Source organism: Salvelinus alpinus, chromosome 28 (assembly GCF_045679555.1).
Source record: "Salvelinus alpinus chromosome 28, SLU_Salpinus.1, whole genome shotgun sequence".
NCBI classification, from domain to species: domain Eukaryota; kingdom Metazoa; phylum Chordata; class Actinopteri; order Salmoniformes; family Salmonidae; genus Salvelinus; species Salvelinus alpinus.
The window spans coordinates 25,566,978-25,589,343 of NC_092113.1; the positions used below are offsets into that span (position 1 = coordinate 25,566,978).

At 42.6% G+C, this 22,366-nt stretch overlaps 1 protein-coding gene and 1 long non-coding RNA gene across 12 annotated transcripts; one reads left to right on the forward strand and one right to left on the reverse strand.

The window, feature by feature from the left end:
- The first annotated feature begins 39 nt into the window (after positions 1 to 39).
- Positions 40 to 1,787, forward strand: LOC139557497 (uncharacterized). Its single transcript, XR_011671399.1, has 4 exons — positions 40 to 331; positions 907 to 938; positions 1,021 to 1,090; positions 1,354 to 1,787. It is a non-coding gene; the product is annotated as an uncharacterized lncRNA (long non-coding RNA).
- Positions 1,778 to 22,334, reverse strand: LOC139557495 (protein-serine O-palmitoleoyltransferase porcupine-like). Of its 11 annotated transcripts, none has more exons than XM_071372401.1 (16): positions 22,173 to 22,333; positions 22,001 to 22,034; positions 21,121 to 21,273; positions 20,725 to 20,917; positions 20,537 to 20,580; positions 17,149 to 17,330; positions 16,910 to 17,040; positions 16,662 to 16,682; positions 16,384 to 16,398; positions 14,059 to 14,184; positions 7,653 to 7,753; positions 7,348 to 7,424; positions 7,211 to 7,274; positions 6,861 to 6,946; positions 3,957 to 4,070; positions 1,778 to 3,815 (listed from the first exon to the last, which is right to left on the reverse strand). In XM_071372401.1, exons 3-16 carry the CDS (start codon positions 21,257 to 21,259, stop codon positions 3,714 to 3,716), a joined length of 1,395 nt encoding a protein of 464 aa, XP_071228502.1. In that variant the 5' UTR covers positions 21,260 to 21,273; positions 22,001 to 22,034; positions 22,173 to 22,333; the 3' UTR covers positions 1,778 to 3,713. The 11 variants fall into 11 exon arrangements, with proteins under 11 accessions (XP_071228502.1, XP_071228503.1, XP_071228501.1 ...); XM_071372402.1 differs by having other exon boundaries at positions 21,997 to 22,034; XM_071372400.1 differs by having other exon boundaries at positions 21,798 to 22,034.
- Between the last annotated feature and the right edge of the window lie 32 nt (positions 22,335 to 22,366).

Below are 22,366 nucleotides of genomic sequence, written 5' to 3' on the forward strand. Positions count from 1 at the left end.
CATATATAGTCTATGATGAAAACTCTTTCTTGTTCTTGAACTTGAGAACAATGAGATCTACAGCGCATTGTCCATACAATGATGGGATTATGAGTTTGGGTCGCACGTTCAGACGTTTCGCCTGTGCTCAGCAAAGGCCAGAAGGACTGTGTCCCTCTCGCGCAGCTGACGGGGCTCTTTGCTTGTTCGCCGCACTTTTTCCCGAAAGGGCCCTGGTGACGGGACCATTCAGGAGCTGGAGCCATAAATGAGCGAGTTGGACGCCACATAAGCACTGAGTTTTGTAAAAGACACAGACTTTGGAGCGCAGCCAAAATGCCAGGAACAAAAGGTATTATTTGTAAAGTAACATTTTATGATTTGGTTAGCCTATATTTATTTTATTATAGCCTATTTTTTATATATAAAAAATATTCTCATATATAAATGCTTTTCTCAAGGTAGTGTGTAATGTAGTGAATTTATGCCTATGATATACAGTGTTTTTTAAATTATATTTAGCTAAAAGCTGAATTTGGGACTATCCATCTAGTTGGGCTCCCCAGTGGCACAGTGGTCTAAGACACTGTATCTTAGTGCTGGTTCGAATCCAGGCTGCATCACATCTGGCTGTGATTGGGAAGCCCATAGGGTTGTGCACCCTAAGAATTTGTTCTTAACTGACTTGCCTAGTTAAATAAAGGTAAAATAGTTTGTTATTTGTGCCCAGTCTCCTCTAGTTGACTATATATTTACTATATGAACATTAGTGGAGGCTGAGGGGAAACTGTTTAATGTATTTAAACTGTATTTAATGCCATTACCACGAGCCCATCCAATTAAGGTGGAAAATAAAATGCACCATCCCTTTTCCTGGATCATGGGGAGTTATTTTTAAAGACTAATAAAACATTCCATTGTTTGTAGGCAACAAATCTGACAAGAAATCAGCTACCAAGGTAAGAACAAGAACTTCTCATTCATTGTAGATTAAAACATTCAAGTTTGTCTAAGTTATTTCCCCCCAATGAATCTCCTCAGCAACCTCAGAGTCCTAAGGAGCTACCGAAGAAAGCTGATCAGAAAGGAGATGATAACAAAAAGCAAGGAGGTAAGCATTAGAGTAATCTAGGATTGAGGGTAGGAGGATGATGGTCTTAAACAGCCTCATGTATACGAGTTGTCATTTTCTAGGTTTAAGTCAACTCAATCCAGTCCTTGCTCTCCAAATGATTGAGAGCTGGACTAAGTCAATTATAGTTGGCTATTTCTTCCCACGCAATGCTACAGTATGTGAGAAGCAAGGTCTCTTGTCTACTTTGCATGTTGTGTGTCTGCATTGAAGGTATCTTTCTGTGTTCCGTCCCCTCTTAGGACAGCCGAAGGGAGAGAAGCAATAATTTCCAGGTATTAAAGATGGCTCTGGAGACTCTGCTGGGATCCTGCCATCACAAGCATGGGGGTCCTCGGGGTAGACAAGGCTGAAGAACCGCCCTTGGACCTGCAGACAGGCCATCGCTACACAACTACGCTCACCTCTTCTCACAAGGGCAGAAAGTGACCCACATTTCCATGATGATCCACTGTGTATGCCCTTTCTTCCCACCCCTCAGTCTGCTCTGGATTGTAGGAAGCTTGGAAAAGGATGGTCACAAGGTCAAACCCAGCCAATGCTCTGAGCTTCCCCAGAAACTGAAACCATCTACCCAATCGTTCCCTCTCTTCCCACCCAAAGTTCCTTATTTTGATCAACTGTAACAGTCCAAACCATTCTTGTAAATAAGCAAATAAACTATTATTTCCTAAAACAGTCCAGCAGTTTATTGTTGTTACATGTTCACACAAGATATGTTATTGAATGCTACGTAAGAAGATGTCTGCTTGGCAGAAATTCTTTACTCAAGGTAACTTCCTTTAACAGTGAATAGTACTTCACATAAACTTGAACCAAAGATAAATAGCGATTCAGGTTTGATACAAAATGTATTAAAAAGTATCACATATCTCCCTCAGTAGCTTCACACATATACTGTAGGTAAAAGTTTGACAAAACAAACCCTTGGGATTAATATTTCACTAGGACAGTGGTGAAAGGTGGTGTGCTAAGGCTGTGCACTTGTGCCACAGATAGAACAATGAGACAGATATTTCACCAGATGTATAAAGGTAAAGCATCCGTTTGGCGTTTCCACTCACTACCAAATATGGTAGTGAGAGGAAGCCCAGTGGCCAGCAGTGGGAGATGGCCATTCTGCAAATTAAACATTTGATCTCAATACAGTTCTGCTCCCAAAACTATAAATCAGTTATGAACAAAGTGGACTAAGTTTTGTAGACTTTACCGTTTATCAAAGTAAAATTTTAAAAAATGGCTTCGTTTAGGTGTGCAAAGGCGAATTGAGTTATTGCACACGCACACTTCAGAGTACGCATTCCCTAACCGAAAATGTGCAGATGCATGCTAGAACAGGCCAATAGGATTTCGCTAGCTCACGCTTGGCTCTGCCTACCTCCTTGCTTGTTCTGCCCACTATGACTCATTTGTTCACATTGGAAACAGGCTGTGGTCTATCTTGGTTTAGCTATAAAAATATTTTCTTGTGCATTGCATGGCAAATGAGTTGAACCTTGTATTCTAAGGGAAAGCCTACTAAATGATGGTATATGTAATCTCTCGTGGACAGATCTACGTAAACATAACAGGAACTGTAGAATCTGTCGGTAAGGAATGGGATGTGTGGGATAACCAGCAGCAGTACGATTCAGTTTATGTGCAGTATGCATTCCATTAGAAATAATTAATTTCCTTAAAAACATGTTTTTTTTTTAAAGAGCAGGATATAGAAAATGACCAAAGCCTTTAGTTACTGATGCAACTTCAAACGTCATCTTAACTTCCTGTTTTCGATGCATGTATTATGTATTTTCATAATCCGCTTTACAGCAACACAAAGAACTCTGACTGACCACGTAAAGACTTTCGTATTCTTTCTTGACAACTACAATAATTTGTAAAATATATCACAGTTACATAGTTATTAACAGGACAATGGAAAAACTGGCAAAAATTTGGCACCAATTGACATGATTATTTCCATAAATAAAAAAAAACATGAAAAACTTCTATTATTTCTACTAAAATCCACAAAGGAAAGTTGCTGCCTTATAATTCTGTTTTGTGCTGTCATACAAACAGAAAGACACTTTCCTAATCTCAAACCTGGGTTTTACATACTCTACAGATGTAATAACTAATTAGGTTGTAATAGAAAAATATATAGCAGTCTAATAGAGGAACAGGAAAACAACACTTAAATGGCATATTCTGGAATCACTTCTGAAAACTAGTGAACGGGTTTTTAGCAGTCCATAAAAGAGTGAATGAATGACCACTGCCATGCTGACAGGATGGGTATTGATTGAGAATCACAGTGAGATGTCAGACAGCAGATACTGATCAGTCTTTCCACAAGGGACAAATGCAGCAGCTCAAACAAAATGTGATTAAAAACAAAATTATGCGATTAAGGAAGAGTGGGGCATTATTTGAAGAGTATCAAAAATAGTTTGTCACCAGCAGGTTACAGTAAGTAGATAGCCCAATCTCTTAGGCGGTGTCCTGAGCATTGCATGTTGGTCTTGAGTAAAATAGTTCATATACTGTACATAGGGGTGAGTCATTTCTCTCACCGTCTATCCCCAGCTCGCTCTCTCACTCTCACACAGACACACATTTAGAGGATGATGCGGTAGAGCACCCAGCAGCCAAATGTCACCCAGTGGCTGGCCCAGCTCAGCTCCGACCACTTCTGAATGGTGTGGTTGGCCACGTCACTCTGTAAAGGGAGAGAACGTAGACATGGGTTTGAAATGCCTAACTCAACCATAATGCTTCGTTCTAAAAGATCTGACGATGACTCAGAGTCATGTATGTATTTGAACATCTTAGAGACTGACACCATTCAGTAAATAGTTACCTCCTCATCATCATCCATGTAGTCAACACTGGAGTTGAACAGAGAGCCCAGGTATGCCAGGTGGAAGACAGCCAGGGTGCTGAAGGCTACGTTAATGATGTACACCCACAGGACCTGTGTGGATGGGAGGAGCAGAAGAGATTGCAAACATTGTTATTGGTGATTTTTTGGCATCGATTAAAGGAAAGGTTCACCCATTTTGAATGTTATGTTTTTGTGCATCTTTGAGTTCCCTGGGTCATTTTTATTGGCGTTCAAGCAGGCAGAAATCCAGCTGCACCGTGATAGAGTCGCTCTCACTATACTGGAAGTTAACTTCTTATGGCTGGGGGCAGTATTGAGTAGCTTGGATGAATAAGGTGCCCAGAGTAAACTGCCTGCTCCTCAGGCCCAGAAGCTAAGATATGCAAATTATTAGTAGATTTGGATAGAAAACACTCTGAAGTTTCTAAAACTGTTTGAATGATGTCTGTGAGTATAACATAACTCATATGGCAGGCAAAAACCTGAGAAAAAATCCAACCAGGAAGTGGTAAATCTGAGGTTTGTAGGTTTTCAAGTCTTTGCCTATCCAATATAGTGTCTATGTGGTCATATTGCACTTCCTAAGGCTTCCACTAGATGTCAACAGTCTTTAGAACCTTGTTTCAGGCTTCTACTGTGGAGGAGAGAATAAGAGCTGATTGAGGAAGAGGTCTGGCAGAATGCCATGAGCTCAGTCAGGCGCGCGCCCGTGGTAGCTGCGTTCCTTTCTAAAGACAAAGGAATTCTCCGGTTTAAACATTATTGAAGATTTATGATAAAAACATCCTAAAGATTGATTCTATACATCGTTTGACATGTTTCTACGAACTGTAATGGAATTTTTTTACTTTTTGTCTGGCCTGCGCCTCGTGAATTTGGATTTGTGAACTAAACGCGCAAACAAAAAGGAGGTATTTGGACATAAATTATGGACTTTATCGAACAAAACAAACATTTATTGTGGAACTGGGATTCCTGGGAGTGCATTCTGATGAAGATCATCAAAGGTCATTGAATATTTATAATGCTATTTCTGACTTCTGTTGACTCCACAACATGGCGGGTATCTGTATGGCTTGTTTTGGTCTCTGAGCGCTGTACTCAGATTATTGCATGGTGTGCTTTTTCCGTAAAGCTTTTTTGAAATCTGACACAGCGGTTGCATTAAGGAGAAGTTTATCTAAAGTTCCATGCATAACACTTGTATCTTTTATCAATGTTTATTATGAGTATTTCTGTAAATTGATGTGGCTCTCTGCAAAATCACCGGATGTTTTGGAAGCAAAACATTACTGAACATAACGCGCCAATGTAAACTGCGATTTTTGGATATAAATATGAACTTTATAGAACAAAACATACATGTATTGTGTAACATGAAGTCCTGTGAGTGTCATCTGATGAAGAACAAAGGTTAGTGATTCATTTTCTCTATTTCTGCTTTTTGTGACTCCTCTCTTTGGCTGGAAAAATGGCTGTGTTTTTCTGTGACTAGGTGCTGACCTAACATAATCGCATGGTATGCTTTCGTCGTAAAGCCTTTTTGAAAATCGGACACTGTGGTGGGATTAACAACAAGTTCATCTTTAAAATGGTGTATAATACTTGTATGTTTGAGGAATTGTAATTATGAGATTTCTGTCGTTTGAATTTGGGGCCCTGCACTTCCACTGGTTGTTGTCATATCGATCCCGTTAACGGGATTTCAGCCGTAAGAAGTTAATAGGAATACAACTTTTAGATTGCGAAAACATCTATCATATATGTCATCATATATGTCATATGTCATATTTCAATACTGGCCGATGTCAGGAGGATGTCTTCTTTTGAATGAACCATTGATCATATTTTTGCGATATTCCTACCTCGAGAAATATGTAATTTAATGTAGGGTCTAGCACATTTTTCCTATTTAGTTCAGGGTGTATTACATGGTGCCATTGCCAGAGATATTATAGAAAGGAGATATACATTCCTTCATTCATCGGATTCCTAACACCCCACCCAGCGCGATTGGTTGACAGTCTGTTCACGTTTTCATGCTGCATCAGGCGGTTGCTAAGCTAATCGTCATGCAATCCCTTCTCAAAGTCAGTGTATATGTTGAGAAAGGTGCGGATTTTCCTCGAAAGTACGTAATGTCACGATCCCAAAGTTACGCGATATCACGGATAGCAAGTGAATCATCTCACATCTCGGGAAATATTTGTAATGTGTTACTTCTTGTTGACGGAATTCGTGCTAATGTTGGGTTTTGAACTGGCGCCCAATACTCCTATTTACTCCTTGCAGGAGAGAACTCCTTGTCCCAGAATGCACCGCACGGCCCATTGACGTAGCATGGGCAACGTCTCCTCAAAAGTATATCTGCCGTTGCGAATGTTAGAGTCCACTCTGTGAGGCACATCGATCTGCAGGTTGAATATGGTGACATGGTAGACGCCTAAATTGATAGTGCAGTTTGTTTAGCCAATTTAACAGCTAACTAGCCAGGTTACATGCTAATATTGTCTTTGGTATTATTGTGTGTTGCTACGTTTGCTAGCCAGCCAGCCATTAGAGCATTGCATTGTGGATTTTGTAGTCGACTTGAGCTACAACAGATTTCCACAACGATTTTCCATGTTTCTACCAACCTTATAACGTCAAAATGAAACATTTGTTCACAAAAAAATATTGTTCTCACATATTAGTGTTATTTAACACTGTAAATTATAGTACTGAATGGATTTGGGTAGATTTTTCCTTTAAGTATAAGAGATATTGTGAAACGTTGTATGGACCACTTGCATGGGGACAATATTGACAAATCTTTTAGACTTTACATATGAAAATTCCGTTATGCATAAATATCACACAAATAAAATATTTAAACCATACCTTATTGTTCGTGTGAGAACAGTTTGGCTGGCATTTCTTTGACAGAATACACGCATTAAAAATGGCTGCCAATCTCTTCCGCAAAACTGGAACAGAGGAAAATCCAATAAAATTAGTCTCAGGCAGATCAAATATAATTCACAATGATTCATACCTACTCAGCATTTGCCGTGCTTTGTGCCACAAAGCCAAGTTAATTGATTTTTCATTAGTAATAAACAAACTCTATATGTCACCTAAAGTTATTCTCCAGATGTAAATAGTGTTATCACTGAAAGGTAACGTGGAGCTTAAATAAAATTAGCAAAGGGTTACTTTTGAATAGCAGGCTATTTCTTTTATGGACTTACCATGCTCAATATACGTGATGAACCCGAGAGACAGTAGCACTGCACCCAGGTGGAAGCTGAGACCCTAAAGGCCAAAGGAGACAATGGTAAGAAAATCTCTTACACACCTGCACTCACACCTGCTTGTGCATACTCACATGTAGAAGTGCACTGGCTGTGTATGTCACTAGGATGGCTGAAAAGGTTCCAAGGTTGCGAGCACTGGTAAAAACATCTGGGTGATCAGACAGAAACAGTTTAATGGGAATCAAGTTTGTATTCTGGTTCAAATGGAGTAATTGAGTTGGGATTTTCACTGCTTTACATTTAAATTGTAGAGGCAACTGAAAAGTAAAAAAATAATAATAACAGTTGTATTAATCTTGTGTATTTGGTTCAAAGTAAGGTCTTTATAGGCAGAGTAACAACGATGTAAATTTGTCCCATTTCACAGAAAGCTTACAGGTGTTGAGCCATCTGGACATGGGCAGATTCCATGAGGTGGCCACCTCCACCATAGACCTGGGAAACTCCACATGCAGGGGCCTAGCAACCGTCATATCCCTGGAGAATAAAACACATGCATTTCAGTTGGGCTGTTTGAAGGGGGAAAGAGAACTAGGAGGGGGCCAAATAAGATATTTACAGTGCATTCGGGAAAAACAGATCCTAATTTACACAAGTATTCAGTCCTTTTGCTCTGAGACTCAAAACTGAGCTCAGGTGCATCTTGTTTCCATTGATCATCCTTCAGATGTTTCTACAACTTGAAATTGATTGTATATGATTTGGAAAGGCACACACCCCTGTCTATATAAGGTCCCATAGTTGACAGTGCATGTCAGAGCAAAAACCAAGCCACGAGGTTGATGGAATTGTCCGTAGAGCTCTAAGATAGGATTGTGTCGAGGCACAGATGTGGGGAAGGGTACCAAAACATTTCTGCAGCATTGAAGGTCCCCAAGAACACAGTGGCCTCCATCATTCTTAAATGGAAGAAGTTTGGAACCACCAAGATTCTTCCTAGAGCTGGCCACCCGGCCAAACTGAGCAATCGGGGGAGAAGGGCCATGGTCAGGGAGGTGACCAAGAACCCGATGGTCACTTTGACAGAGCTCCAGAGTTGCTCTGGGGAGATGGGAGAACCTTCCAGAAGGACAACCATCTCTGCAGCACTCCACCAATCAGGCCTTTACGGTAGAGTGGCCAGACAGAAGCTACTCCTCAGTAAAAAGGTACATGACAGCCCGCTTGGAGTTTGCCAATAGGCACCTAAAGGACTCTGACAGTGAGAAACAAGACTCACGTCTGATGAAACCAAGATTGAAGTCTTTGGCCTGAAAGCCATGCGTCACATCTAGAGGAAACCTGGCACCATCGCTACGGTGAAGCATGGGTGGCAGCATCATGCTGTGGGGATGTTTTCAGCCCGCAGGGACCGGGAGACTAGTCAGGATTGAGCGAAAGATGAACGGAGTAACGTACAGAGAGATCTTTGATGAAAACCTGCTCCTGAGCGCTCAGGACCTCACACTGGGGCGACGTTCACCTTCATACAGGACAACGACCCTAAGCACACAGCCAAGACAATGGAGTGGCTACGGGACAAGTCTCTGAATGTCCTTAAGTGGCCCAGCCAGAGCCCGGACTTGAACCTGATCGAACATCTCTGGAGAGACCTGAAAATATCTGTGCAGCGACGCTCCCCATCCAACCTGAGAGCTTGAGAGGATCTGCAGAGAAGAATGGGAGAAACTCCCCAAATACAGGTGTGCCAAGCTTGTAGCGTCGTACCCAAGACTTAAGGCTGTAATTGCAGCCAACAGTGCTTCAAAAAAGTACTGAGTAAAGGGTCTGAATACTTTTTTTTCTCTTCGATATATACATTTGCAAAAAAAATCTAAACCTGTTTTTGCTTAGTCACGTTGGGTTCTGAGAATATGAAATATACTTATTCATGTCACTGAGGGAGAGGGTAATGTATAACGTTTACATTATATCAGGTATCCTATTGAAATATTGAGTGCCGGGAAGCGATCACGTGGCAGGCATTGATAAGGGGAGAGAGCCATGGATTAGTGATTGGGGGGGGGGTGAGATCAGGCCACGTTAAGGGAGAAATAAAAGTTTATGGCCCGTATCACTTAGTGTCCTGGCTAGCAGAAAAGATACAATGTTTGTATAGATGTGTAGGAGGAGACTCAGCCTAGGCGGAAGTGTTAAATATCAGTGCTTGTGTGAAAATGTGTTTGTCTAATGTAGCTGTATTAATCCTCTGGGAAGAATAAACTTGGTTAATCTTTCATTTTTATTTATTTAACCTTTATTTAACCAGGTAGGCAAATTGAGAACACGTTCTCATTTACAATTGCGACCTGGCCAAGATAAAGCAAAGCAGTTCGACACATACAACAACACATAGTTACACATGGAGTAAAACAAACATATAGTCAATAATACAGTGAAAAAAAATAAGTCTATATACAATGTGAGCAAGTGAGGTGAGATAAGGGAGGTGAAGGCAAACAAATATATGTATAAATAAATAAAAATATAAAAAGGCCATGGAGGCGAAGTGAGTACAACACAGCAAGTAAAATAAAAACTAAAAAACACTGGAATGGTTGGTTTGCAGTGGAAGAAAGTGCAAAGTAGAGACAGAAATAATGGGGTGCAAAGGAGCAAAATAAATTAATAAATAATACAGTAGGTAAAGAGGTAGTTGTTTGGGCTAAATTGTAGATGGGTTATGTACAGGTGCAGTAATCTATGAGCTGCTCTGACAGCTGGTGCTTAAAGCTAGTGAGGGAGATAGGTGTTTCCAGTTTCAGAGATTTTTGTAGTTCGTTCCAGTCATTGGCAGCTGAGAACTGGAAGGAGAGGCGTCCAAAGGAAGAATTGGTTTTGGGGGTGACTAGAGAGATATACCTGCTGGAGCGCGTGCTACAGGTAGGTGCTGCTATGGTGACCAGCGAGCTGAGATAAGGGGGGACTTTACCTAGCAGGGTCTTGTAGATGACCTGGAACCAGTGGGTTTGGCGACGAGTATGAAGCGAGGGCCAGCCAACGAGTGTACAGGTCGCAGTGGTGGGTAGTATATGGGGCTTTGGTGACAAAACGGATGGCACTGTGATAGACTGCATCCAATTTATTGAGTAGGGTTTTGGAGGCTATTTTGTAAATGACATCACCGAAGTCGAGGATTGGTAGGATGGTCAGTTTTACAAGGGTATGTTTGGCAGCATGAGTAAAGGATGCTTTGTTGCGGAATAGGAAGCCAATTCTAGATTTGACTTTGGATTGGAGATGTTTGATGTGGGTCTGGAAGGAGAGTTTACAGTCTAACCAGACACCTAGGTATTTGTAGTTGTCCACATATTCTAAGTCAGAGCCGTCCAAAGTAGTGATGTTGGACAGGCGGGCAGGAGCAGGCAGCGATCGGTTGAAGAGCATGCATTTGGTTTTACTTGTATTTAAGAGCAGTTGGAGGCCACGGAAGGAGAGTTGTATGGCATTGAAGCTCGCCTGGAGGGTTGTTAACACAGTGTCAAAAGAAGGGCCAGAAGTATACAGAATAGTGTCGTCTGCGTAGAGGTGGATCAGAGAATCACCAGCAGCAAGAGCGACATCATTGATGTAAACAGAGAAGAGAGTCGGTCCAAGAATTGAACCCTGTGGCACCCCCATAGAGACTGCCAGAGGCCCGGACAACAGACCCTCCGATTTGACACACTGAACTCGATCAGAGAAGTAGTTGGTGAACCAGGCGAGGCAATCATTAGAGAAACCAAGGCTGTCGAGTCTGCCAATGAGGATGTGGTGATTGACAGAGTCAAAAGCCTTGGCCAGGTCAATGAATACGGCTGCACAGTATTGTTTCCTATCGATGGCGGTTACGATATCGTTTATGACCTTGAGCGTGGCTGAGGTGCACCCATGACCAGCTCTGAAACCAGATTGCATAGCGGAGAAGGTGTGGTGTGATTCGAAATGGTCGGTAATCTGTTTGTTGACTTGGCTTTCGAAGACCTTAGAAAGGCAGGGTAGGATAGATATAGGTCTGTAGCAGTTAGGGTCAAGGGTGTCCCCCCCTTTGAAGAGGGGGATAACCGCAGCTGCTTTCCAATCTTTGGGGATCTCAGACGACACGAAAGAGAGGTTGAAGAGGCTAGTAATAGGGGTGGCAACAATTTCAGCAGATAGTTTTAGAAAGAAAGGGTCCAGATTATCTAGCCCGGCTGATTTGTAAGGGTCCAGATTTTGCAGCTCATTTAGAACATCAGCTGACTGTATTTGGGAGAAAGAGAAATGGGGAAGGCTTGGGCGAGTAGCAGAGGGGAGGGCAGTGCTGTTGTCCGGGGTAGGGTTAGCCAGGTGGAAAGCATGGCCAGCCGTAGAAAAATGCTTATTGAAATTCTCAATTATAGTGGATTTGTCGGTGGTGACAGTGTTTCCTATCTTCAGAGCGGTTGGAAGCTGGGAGGAGGTGTTCTTATTCTCCATGGACTTTACGGTGTCCCAGAACTTTTTTGAATTTGTGTTGCAGGAAGCAAATTTCTGCTTGAAAAAGCTAGCCTTGGCTGTTCTAACTGCCTGTGTATATTGGTTTCTGGCTTCCCTGAAAAGTTGCATATCACGGGGGCTGTTCGATGCTAATGCAGAACGCCATAGGATGTTTTTCTGTTGGTTAAGGGCAGTCAGGTCAGGAGAGAACCAAGGGCTATATCTGTTCCTGGTTCTAAATTTCTTGAATGGGGCATGCTTATTCAAGATGGTGAGGAAGGCATTTAAAAAAAATGACCAGGCATCCTCTACTGACGGGATGAGATCAATATCTTTCCAGGATACCCCGGCCAGGTCGATTAGAAAGGCCTGCTCGCTGAAGTGTTTCAGGGAGCGTTTGACAGTGATGAGTGGAGGTCGTTTGACCGCTGACCCATTACGGATGCAGGCAATGAGGCAGTGATCGCTGAGATCTTGGTTGAAAACAGCAGAGGTGTATTTGGAGGGCAAGTTTGTTAGGATGATATCTATGAGGGTACCCGTGTTTACGGAATTGGGGTGGTACCTGGTAGGTTCATTGATAATTTGTGTGAGATTGAGGGCATCAAGCTTAGATTGTAGGGTGGCTGGGGTGTTGAGCATGTTCAAATTTAGGTCGCCTAGCAGCACGAGCTCTGAAGATAGATGGGGGGCAATCAGTTCGCATATAGTGTCCAGAGCACAGCTGGGGGCAGAGGGTGGTCTATAGCAGGCGGCAACGGTGAGAGACTTGTTTTTAGAGAGGTGGATTTTTAAAAGTAGAAGTTCAAATTGTTTGGGAACAGACCTGGATAGTATAACAGAACTCTGCAGGCAGTCTTTGCAGTAGATTGCAACACCGCCCCCTTTGGCCGTTCTATCTTGTCTGAAAATCTTGTAATTGGGGATGAAAATGTCTGAATTTTTGGTGGTCTTTCTAAGCCAGGATTCAGACACGGCTAAAACATCCGGGTTGGTAGAGTGTGCTAAAGCAGTGAACAAAACAAACTTAGGGAGGAGGCTTCTAATGTTAACATGCATGAAGCCAAGGCTATTACGGTTACAGAAGTCATCAAAAGAGAGCGCCTGGGGAATAGGAGTGGAGCCAGGTACTGCAGGGCCTGGATTCACCTCTACATCACCAGAGGAACAGAGGAGGAGTAGGATAAGGGTACGGCTAAAAGCTATGAGAATTGGTCGCCTAGAGCTACTAGAGCAGAGAGTAAAAGGAAGTTTCTGGGGGCGATAAAATAGTTTAAAGGAATAATGTACAGACAAAGGTATGGTAGGATGTGAATACAGTGGAGGTAAACCTAGGTATTGAGTGATGATGAGAGAGATATTGTCTCTAGAAACATCATTGAAACCAGGTGATGTCATCGCATATGTGGGTGGTGGAACTGAGAGGTTGGATATGGTATAGAGAGCAGGGCTAGAATCTCTACAGTGAAATAAGCCAATAAACACTAACCAGAACAGCAATGGACAAGGCATATTTACATTAAGGAGAGGCATGCTTAATCGAGTGATCAATAAGGGTCCAGTGAGTAGAGGTTGGTTGGGGTCGTGGCGATCCAGACAGCTGGCCGGGTATATGGCTATCGGTAGCAGCATAGGATGGAGGTCTGTTTGTAGATACCTCGTGCGTTTCCGTCGGTAGGTTAGTGGGGTTCCGTGTAGTGGGGTTTTGTTCAGATAGCAGCCGATAAGACAGCTAACGATTAGCGGGCCTCAGATGAGCGTTCAGGTAACGTCGGGACGGAGGTGCCGGTTGGATAAATCCCTCGGGCAGATAACGTCGGCAGTCAGTCGCGGCAGTCAGTCGTGAAGGCCCGGTGGGGTTCCGTATCTGCAGCAGCAACAAAAGAAACGGGTCCGGATGGTGATGGAACTCCTCAGCTGGCTAGCTCCAGCATGATTTGAGTTTGCTCCGGGGTCGACGTAAGCCAATAGTCACACGGTTTGCAGCTAGCTAGCTGCGAAATCAAGGTGCAAGTGTCCAGAGCCTGCGGCTGGAATCCGGGGAAACTGAGAGAAAAAAGTCCCGGAATGCTCCGGTCCGAGTCGCGTTGCACAAAAGTGCCGGTAGATTATCGAGCTAAAGGAATAGCTGATGACCACCATCATAGTGTCCGTTGAGTTTTTTCTCTGAGAATTAGAACCTAACAGTCATTATGGGGCATTGTGTGTAGATTAATGAGGGGAAAAAACTATTTGATCCTTTTGAGAATAAGACTAACGTAACAAAATGTGGAAAAAGTCAAAGGGTCTGAATACTTTCCGAATGCACTGTAACTTATGGCAAGTCTATGCCAAGCTTAGTCACCATGACGCTTTAATGCCCTGACCATTTGAGGTTGTCTTTCTCCTCAGTAAAGCCTGCTCCAGCCAGAGTGGTGGTGGTCTCACTCAGGTAACCCACAAAGTAGTTGCTGAAGTGGAATGAGAGTGCATTCTCATAGGCCAGGAGCCACCTAGAGGTCAATGGAAGAAGGTTAGATTAGAAGACACCTGTCAAAATAAAAGCCTCAAATCCCACTTACGTTATTTTCCTGTGCTGTATATACACTGCTCAAAAAAATAAAGGGAACACTTAAACAACACAATGTAACTCCAAGTCAATCACACTTCTGTGAAATCAAACTGTCCACTTAGGAAGCAACACTGATTGACAATAAATTTCACATGCTGTTGTGCAAATGGAATAGACAACAGGTGGAAATTATAGGCAATTAGCAAGATACCCCCAATAAAGGAGTGGTTCTGCAGGTGGTGACCACAGACCACTTCTCAGTTCCTATGCTTCCTGGCTGATGTTTTGGTCACTTTTGAATGCTGGCGGTGCTTTCACTCTAGTGGTAGCATGAGACGGAGTCTACAACCCACACAAGTGGCTCAGGTAGTGCAGCTCATCCAGGATTGCACATCAATGCGAGCTGTGGCAAGAAGGTTTGCTGTGTCTGTCAGCGTAGTGTCCAGAGCATGGAGGCGCTACCAGGAGACAGGCCAGTACATCAGGAGACGTGGAGGAGGCCGTAGGAGGGCAACAACCCAGCAGCAGGACCGCTACCTCCGCCTTTGTGCAAGGAGGAGCAGGAGGAGCACTGCCAGAGCCCTGCAAAATGACCTCCAGCAGGCCACAAATGTGCATGTGTCTGCTCAAACGGTCAGAAACAGACTCCATGAGGGTGGTATGAGGGCCCAACGTCCAGAGGTGGGGGTTGTGCTTACAGTCCAACACCGTGCAGGACGTTTGGCATTTGCCAGAGAACACCAAGATTGGCAAATTCGCCACTGGCGCCCTGTGCTCTTCACAGATGAAAGCAGGTTCACACTGAGCACGTGACAGACGTTACAGAGTCTGGAGACGCCGTGGAAAACGTTCTGCTGCCTGCAACATCCTCCAGCATGACCGGTTTGGCGGTGGGTCAGTCATGGTGTGGGGTGGCATTTCTTTGGGGGCCGCACAGCCCTCCATGTGCTCGCCAGAGGTAGCCTGACTGCTATTAGGTACCGAGATGAGATCTTCAGACCCCTTGTGAGACCATATGCTGGTGCGGTTGGCCCTGGGTTCCTCCTAATGCAAGACAATGCTAGACCTCATGTGGCTGGAGTGTGTCAGCAGTTCCTGCAAGAGGAAGGCATTGATGCTATGGACTGGCCCGCCCGTTCCCCAGACCTGAATCCAATTGAGCACATCTGGGACATCATGTCTCGCTCCATCCACCAACGCCACGTTGCACCACAGACTGTCCAGGAGTTGGCGGATGCTTTAGTCCAGGTCTGGGAGGAGATCCCTCAGGAGACCATCCACCACCTCATCAGGAGCATGCCCAGGTGTTGTAGGGAGGTCATACAGGCACGTGGAGGCCACACACACTACTGAGCCTCATTTTGACTTGTTTTAAGGACATTACATCAAAGTTGGATCAGCCTGTAGTGTGGTTTTCCACTTTAATTTTGAGTGTGACTCCAAATCCAGACCTCCATGGGTTGATACATTTGATTTCCATTGATAATTTTTGTGTGATTTTATTGTCAGCACATTCAACTATGTAAAGAAAAACATATTTAATAAGAATATTTCATTCATTCAGATCTAGGATGTGTTATTTTAGTGTTCCCTTTATTTTTTTGAGCAGTGTATATTTCCACACTATGAGGTTGGAATAATACTGTGAAATTGTTTTAAATATTTAAATCATGCCCTATTAGTGTAAGAGCTGTTTGAAAAGACTGCCTGAAATTTCAGCCTGTTTTGGTGGGATGTAGTTTTGGCCTGCCTGGTGATGTGGTAAATAGACTAATAAGAAAGAGTGTTCCCAACCTTTCTGCCAATAACAGCTAGTTTTCAGTTTTCCCCTCCCCAAATGTTTACTTGTTCTCCCACCAGATTCCCCAACCAAACGCAATTGATGTGAGCAGAGGTGCATACGAGCACTTCTTTCCCACTGTCGCACCTTCACACTGCACTTTTCCAACTTAAGTTTTAACTTTTTTTTCTTGCTTGAGAAAATGCTCTTTGCTAAGTTTCTTTTTGAACATTTAATTGAAAACAATCATAGTAAGGTACTTAATTGTTAAGCAGAAATTATTTAATATTGAGATTAAAACTACTGCATTGGACCTAACAATACAATTTTCCATTGTAATATAAATGGCATTAAACATACCTTGCCACAGAACCTCTGCGCAGCAAACAATTGAAGGAAAATGTTAATCAGTTATCACCATTTATTTTATACATTTAACTGATACACACTCACTCTTAAGTCTCATGGCATGAGTGGACAGGACAGAGAGACGCGGTTGTAGGAATGATGGGGATACAGACGTGCAGGTGTCAGGAAGGTGGAAGAGCTGGTGAGTTAGAAATGGACATGCAACATAAAATAAATTACAGAGACAGATGGAGGATATTGTATTGTCATAAAATCTGATAAATAATTACCTGATCTTCCGTTTTGTTTTGCTGGGGACAGAGCCAAGGCAAAGTAAGAACATTTATTTAAAGGGAGAAAAAGAAACAAATAAGAGTGCGCATTACACTACAGAAAAACATTACTCAAACATCTTTCCTACAAAAAACATTTACGTTCCACTTGTTTTTGATCGATCAAACATCAATGTCTGTGGATGCTTTCTATGACCTACAGTAAATCATTACAACAGCAATAAGAGGTTAGGTCATCCACTTACTTGCGTAGCAGCTTGTCTCCGTAGATGGGGATGAAGTAAGGGAAGAGGTAGGGAGCAACACAGTTAGAGGTGATCAGACACAGCTGGCTCTTCACCCAGCTGACACACACTTTCCATATCCAGGAGAAACTCTGAGGAAGACGAGGAGAACATCTAAATACCATCCCTCTCTCTCAATATCCTTCATCTATCTCCTTCCGTATCCCTTTGCTCTAGACAGGACTTAACACTGAACTTACCAGTTTGCGGCCCTCTATAGCCTCTCTGTAGCTGTTAAAGCTGATCCAGGGCCCAAATATGATAGTCCCAACAAAGTAGATATAGCCCATGAACTCCACAGGAGAAGGCACATTAGCCACCACGCCTCGATCCAGGTCAAAGGCTAGAGAGATGGCCTTCATGGCAACCACCATCTGGGAACCTGCAGACACAGAACTCAGTGAGACTTGAAATATTCATCACATATACATAGTTGTAACCTGTTAATGAATCTTTCACAGGGTTTTGGGGGATACACAGTACCAGTCAAGTTTAGACACACCTACTAATTCAAGGGTTTTTCTTTATTTTTACTATTTTATACATGGTAGAACAATAGTGAAGACATAAAAACTATGAAAAAACACACAGTTGAAGTCGGAAGTTTACATAAACTAGTTTTAAATAGTGTTTCAACCACTCCACAAATTTCTTGTTAACAAACAATAGTTTTGGCAAGTCGGTTAGAACATCTACTTTGTGCATGACACAAGTCATTTTTCCAACAATTGTTTACAGACAGATTATTTCACTGTATCACAATTCCAGTGGGTCAGAAGTTTACATACACTAAATTGACTGTGCCTTTAAACAGCTTGGAAAATTCCAGAAAATTGTGTCATGGCTTTAGAAGCTTCTGATAAATGATGTCAATTAGCCTGAGTCAATTGGAGATGTACCTGTGGATGTATTTCAAATCCTACCTTCAAACGCAGTGCCTCTGATTGACATCATGAGAAAATCTAAAGAAATCAGCCAAGACCTCAGAAAAAAAATTGTAGACATCTACAAGTCTGGTTGTAGCAATTTCCAAACGCCTGAAGGTACAACGTTCATCTGTACAAACAATAGTACGCAAGTATAAACACCATGGAACCACGCAGCCGTCATACCGCTCAGGAAGGAGACACGTTCTGTCTCCTAGAGATGAACGTACTTTGGTGCGAAAGTGCAAATCAATCCCAGAACAACAGCAAAGGACCTTGTGAAGATGCTGCAGGAAACAGGTACAAAAGTATCTATATCCACAGTAAAACAAGTCCTATATCGACATAACCTGAAAGGCCGCTCAGCAAGGAAGAAGCCACTGCTACAAAACCGCCATAAAAAAAGCCAGACCACGATTTGCAACTGCACATGGGGACAAAGATCATACTTTTTGGAGAAATGTCCTCTGGTCTGATATAATAGAATTGTTTGGCCATAATGACCATCGTTATGTTTGGAGGAAAAAGGGGGATGCTTGCAAGCCGAAGAACACCATCCCTCCTGTGAAGCACAGGGGTGGCAGCATCATGAGGAAGGAAAATTATGTGGATATATTGAAGCAACATCTCAAAACATCAGTCAGGAAGTTAAAGCTTGGTCGCAAATGGGTCTTCCAAATGGACAATGACCCCAAGCATACTTCCAAAGTTGAGGCAAAATGGCTTAAGGACAACAAAGTCAAGGTATTGGAGTGGCCATCTCAATGCCTTGACCTCAAACCTATAGAAAATTTGTGGGCAGAACTGAAAAAGCATGTGCCAGCAGAGGCCTACAAACCTGACTCAGTTACAACACCTCTGTCAGGAGGAATGGGCAAAAATGTATTTATTGTGGGAAGCTTGTGGAAAGCTTCCCAAAACGTTTGACCCAAGTTAAACAATTTAAAGGCAATGCTACCAAATACTAATTGAGTGCATGTAAACTTCTGACCCACTGGGAATGTGATGAATGAAATAAAAGCTGAAATAAATCATTCTCTACTATTATTCTGACATTTCACATTCTTAAAATAAAGTGGTGATCCTAACTGACCTAAGACAGTGAATTTTTACTAGGATTAAATGTCAGGAATTGTGTAAAACTGAGTTTAAATGTATTTGGCTAAGGTGTATATAAACTTCAGACTTCAACTGTATGGAATAATGCAGTAACCAAAAAAGTGTTAACTAATTTGAAATAAATGTTATATTTGAGATTCTTCAAATTAGCCACCCTCTGCCTTGACTACAGCTTTCCACACTCTTGGCATTCTCTCAACCAGCTTCACCTGAGGTAGTCATGCATTTCAATTAACAGGTGTGCCTTGTTAAAAGTTAATTTGTGGAATTTCTTTCCTTCTTAATGTGTTTGAGCCAATCAGTTGTGTTGTGACAAGGTACGGGTGGTATACAGAAGATGGTCTTTTACCAAACAGGGCTAAGTCCATATTATGGTAAGAACAGCTCAAATAAGCAAAGAGAAACGACAGTCCATCATTACTTTAAGACATGAAGGTCAGTCAATCTGGAAAATTTCAAGAACTTTGAAAGTTTCTTCAAGTGCAGTCGCAAAAACCATCAAGCGCTATGATGAAATTGGCTCTCATGAGGACCGCCACAGGAAAAGAAGACCCAACTTACCTCTGCTGCAGAGGATAAGTTCATTAGAGTTACCAGCCTCAGACATAGCAGCCTAAATAAATGCTTCACAGAGTTCAAGTAAAAGACATCTCAAAATCAACTGTTCAGAGGAGACTGTGTGGATCAGGCTTTCATGGTCAAATTGCTGCCAAGAAACCACTACTAAAGGACACCAATAAGAAGAAGAGACTTTCTTGGGCCAAGAAACACGAGCAATGGACATTAGACCAGTGGAAATCTGTCATTTGGTCCGATGAGTCCAAATTTGAGATTTTTGGTTCCAACCGCCGTGTCTTTGTGAGACGCAGAGTAGGTGAACGGATGATCTCGGCATGTGTGGTTCCCACCGTGACGCATGGAAGAGGAGGTGTGATGGTGTGCGGATGCTTTGCTGGTGACACGGTCTGTGATTCATTTAGAATTCAAGACACACTTAACCAGCATGGCTACCACAGCATTCTGCAGCGATACACTATCCCATCTGGTTTGCGCTTAGTGGGACTATCATTTGTTTTTCAACAGGACAATAACCCAACACACCTCCAGGCTGTGTAAGGGCTATATGACCAAGAAAGAGAGTGATGGAGTGCTGCATCAGATGACCTGGCCTCCACAATCACCAAACCTCAACCTAATTGAGATGGTTTGGAATAAGTTGGACCGCAGAGGGAAGGAAAAGCAGCCAACAAGTGCTCAGCATATGTGAGAACTCCAAGATTTTTGGAAAAGCATTCCTCATGAAGCTGATTGAGAGAATGCCAAGAGTGTGCAAAGTTGTCATCAAGGCAAAGGGTGGCTACTTTGAAGAATATGAAATATATTTTGATTTGTTCAACACATTTTTGGTTACTTCATAGTTTGTTTTCACTATTATTCTACAATGTAGAAAAAAGTTAAAATAAAGAAAATCCCTTGAATGAGTAGGTGTCCAAACGTTTGACTGGTACCGTATATAAAAACAAATTACAAAGTATGAACCAACCTCTCATTTTGTGCCAGGTGGTGGTGTCCATCATATGCAGCTCTCTGGTTGGATAAGTCAACAGTAGACCAATTAGAGGATGTTTACTCCACTAGGAGCTAAAAGGACTAAGTCAAGTTGTTTATCATCAATTATCTTTACTTAAAAAGTTGTATGTTGTTGCCTGGTAACAGAGAAGGCCTACCTACCCCATGAGCAGGTAGATGAGGATGGTGATGGAGAGGAAGGTGGCCCGGTTACTGGAGTGTCGACAGAGGAAGAGGATGAGGTAGCACAGTAGACTGAGCAGTACCACCCACACCATGTGGAGCTCAAAGAACAGGTACAGGGTGTAGAACCCTCCTGCCACAGTGCTCAGGTGTTTCACATAGGATGGGAGGCCTGGCCAGGCCAACAAAACAACAACACAGAAGAGAATAAGAGCATGTAGTTGTAGACAGTCGTAAAACATGCATGTAGTTCTTCAGTTCTATATAATAATTTTTCAGAAATGTCAAATCAAAATTACTCTCCTAATACTCATCATGTCTGCGACAATGAAATTCCGAAAGTGACATTTCAAACAAAGGAATGTGAAATCTCACCCAGAATCCAGAGAAGTCGGCATAGAAGGCAGATGACCAGAAGCTGCCAGACCTGCTCCAGGCCCTGCTGAGTGGTGGGCAGAAGGCAGCCCTCCACAAGCTCATGGAAGAACTCCTGTCGGCTGAAGGACCCCATCATGCTATGCACAGAACCTTGGAAAGTGGGGTGGGGGGTATAATCACAAAGAAGGATATTCTAATAGGCAACATAACAATTTAAAATGTATAAGTTCCAACAGAAATAACATCTGTGACCATCACTCGTCGTGCATGCTGACAAAGTAAGCAGAGAAGGGTTACTGCCTAAACTATCTTAACATTTTAAATGCAAGTTCTTTAGCAGATGCTGTTGTCCAGAGCGACTTACAATTAATACATTAATCTTAAAATAGCTAGGGACACAACCATTTATCACAGTCGTAGTAAGTACATTTCCCTCAGTAAAATAGTTATCAACAAAGTCTCTGATAGTTGGAAAAGACAAGCAGTTTCTTTTTTGGGGGGGTCTGTACATCAACAAAATGCATGATATGATATGCAGGCAGCTGTGTGCGTTCATGGACAACTACAGACAGTACCAGGCAAGCTATTCTGAAAAATCAATATATCGTATATTTGTTTCCCAAGCTACAACACACAACATTAATTTGCATGCTGGTTTACAAGGCACAACTCACAAATAGCTAGCTAGCAGGCTGGCGCCATACAAATCCGTCCTAATCCGCAGTGCAGTTGTCTTCGCACTAACGTTTGCAAAGGTCGTAGCAGTACAGTCTTCCATTATTGTGCTCACTTGATAAGGATAGCTATCCGCTATTAATGAAATTCGCTGACCATGCTTTCTCATCATTCATGATCAGATAAGAAAATACCTACACACCGTGGTGTCTGGATAGTCAGCCGAGCCCCACACGCTACACCGCCAGAGGGAGAAAGACGCTTTTTCAAGAGACTCATCATCATTCCAGATTTGCTTATATTTTTGAGAGGAAAATTATGTGTTTTACCTCCAAACCCTTCAGTCAGTTGTTCCGTCAAATGGGTTTACTTACCGTTTCTTCTATCTGTACCACTTGACACAATTTTATGAGTTTCATGCACGGCTGGTCCAGATGCAGCGTGACGCTGACACCAAGCTCCAGGTCATAGCATCAACAGCAGTCGCTTTAGCAACAAACAAAAAAAGCAGTTGCTTTAGCAATTCATGCAGCCAGTGCTACTATACGAACGGATTAACCAATCAACT

What these genes read in the sequence shown, in the direction of transcription:
- LOC139557495 (XM_071372407.1), bottom strand. Translation starts at nt 21,259, where the DNA reads ATGATGGGGTCCTTCAGCCGACAGGAGTTCTTCCATGAGCTTGTGGAG. An exon ending in CCGACTTCTCTGGATTCTGG is followed by an intron (nt 20,918 to 21,120) that starts GTGAGATTTCAC and finishes TGGCCTGGCCAG; the next exon opens with GCCTCCCATCCTATGTGAAA. An exon ending in GAGAAAGACAACCTCAAATG is followed by an intron (nt 7,754 to 14,058) that starts GTCAGGGCATTA and finishes TTTATTCTCCAG; the next exon opens with GGATATGACGGTTGCTAGGC.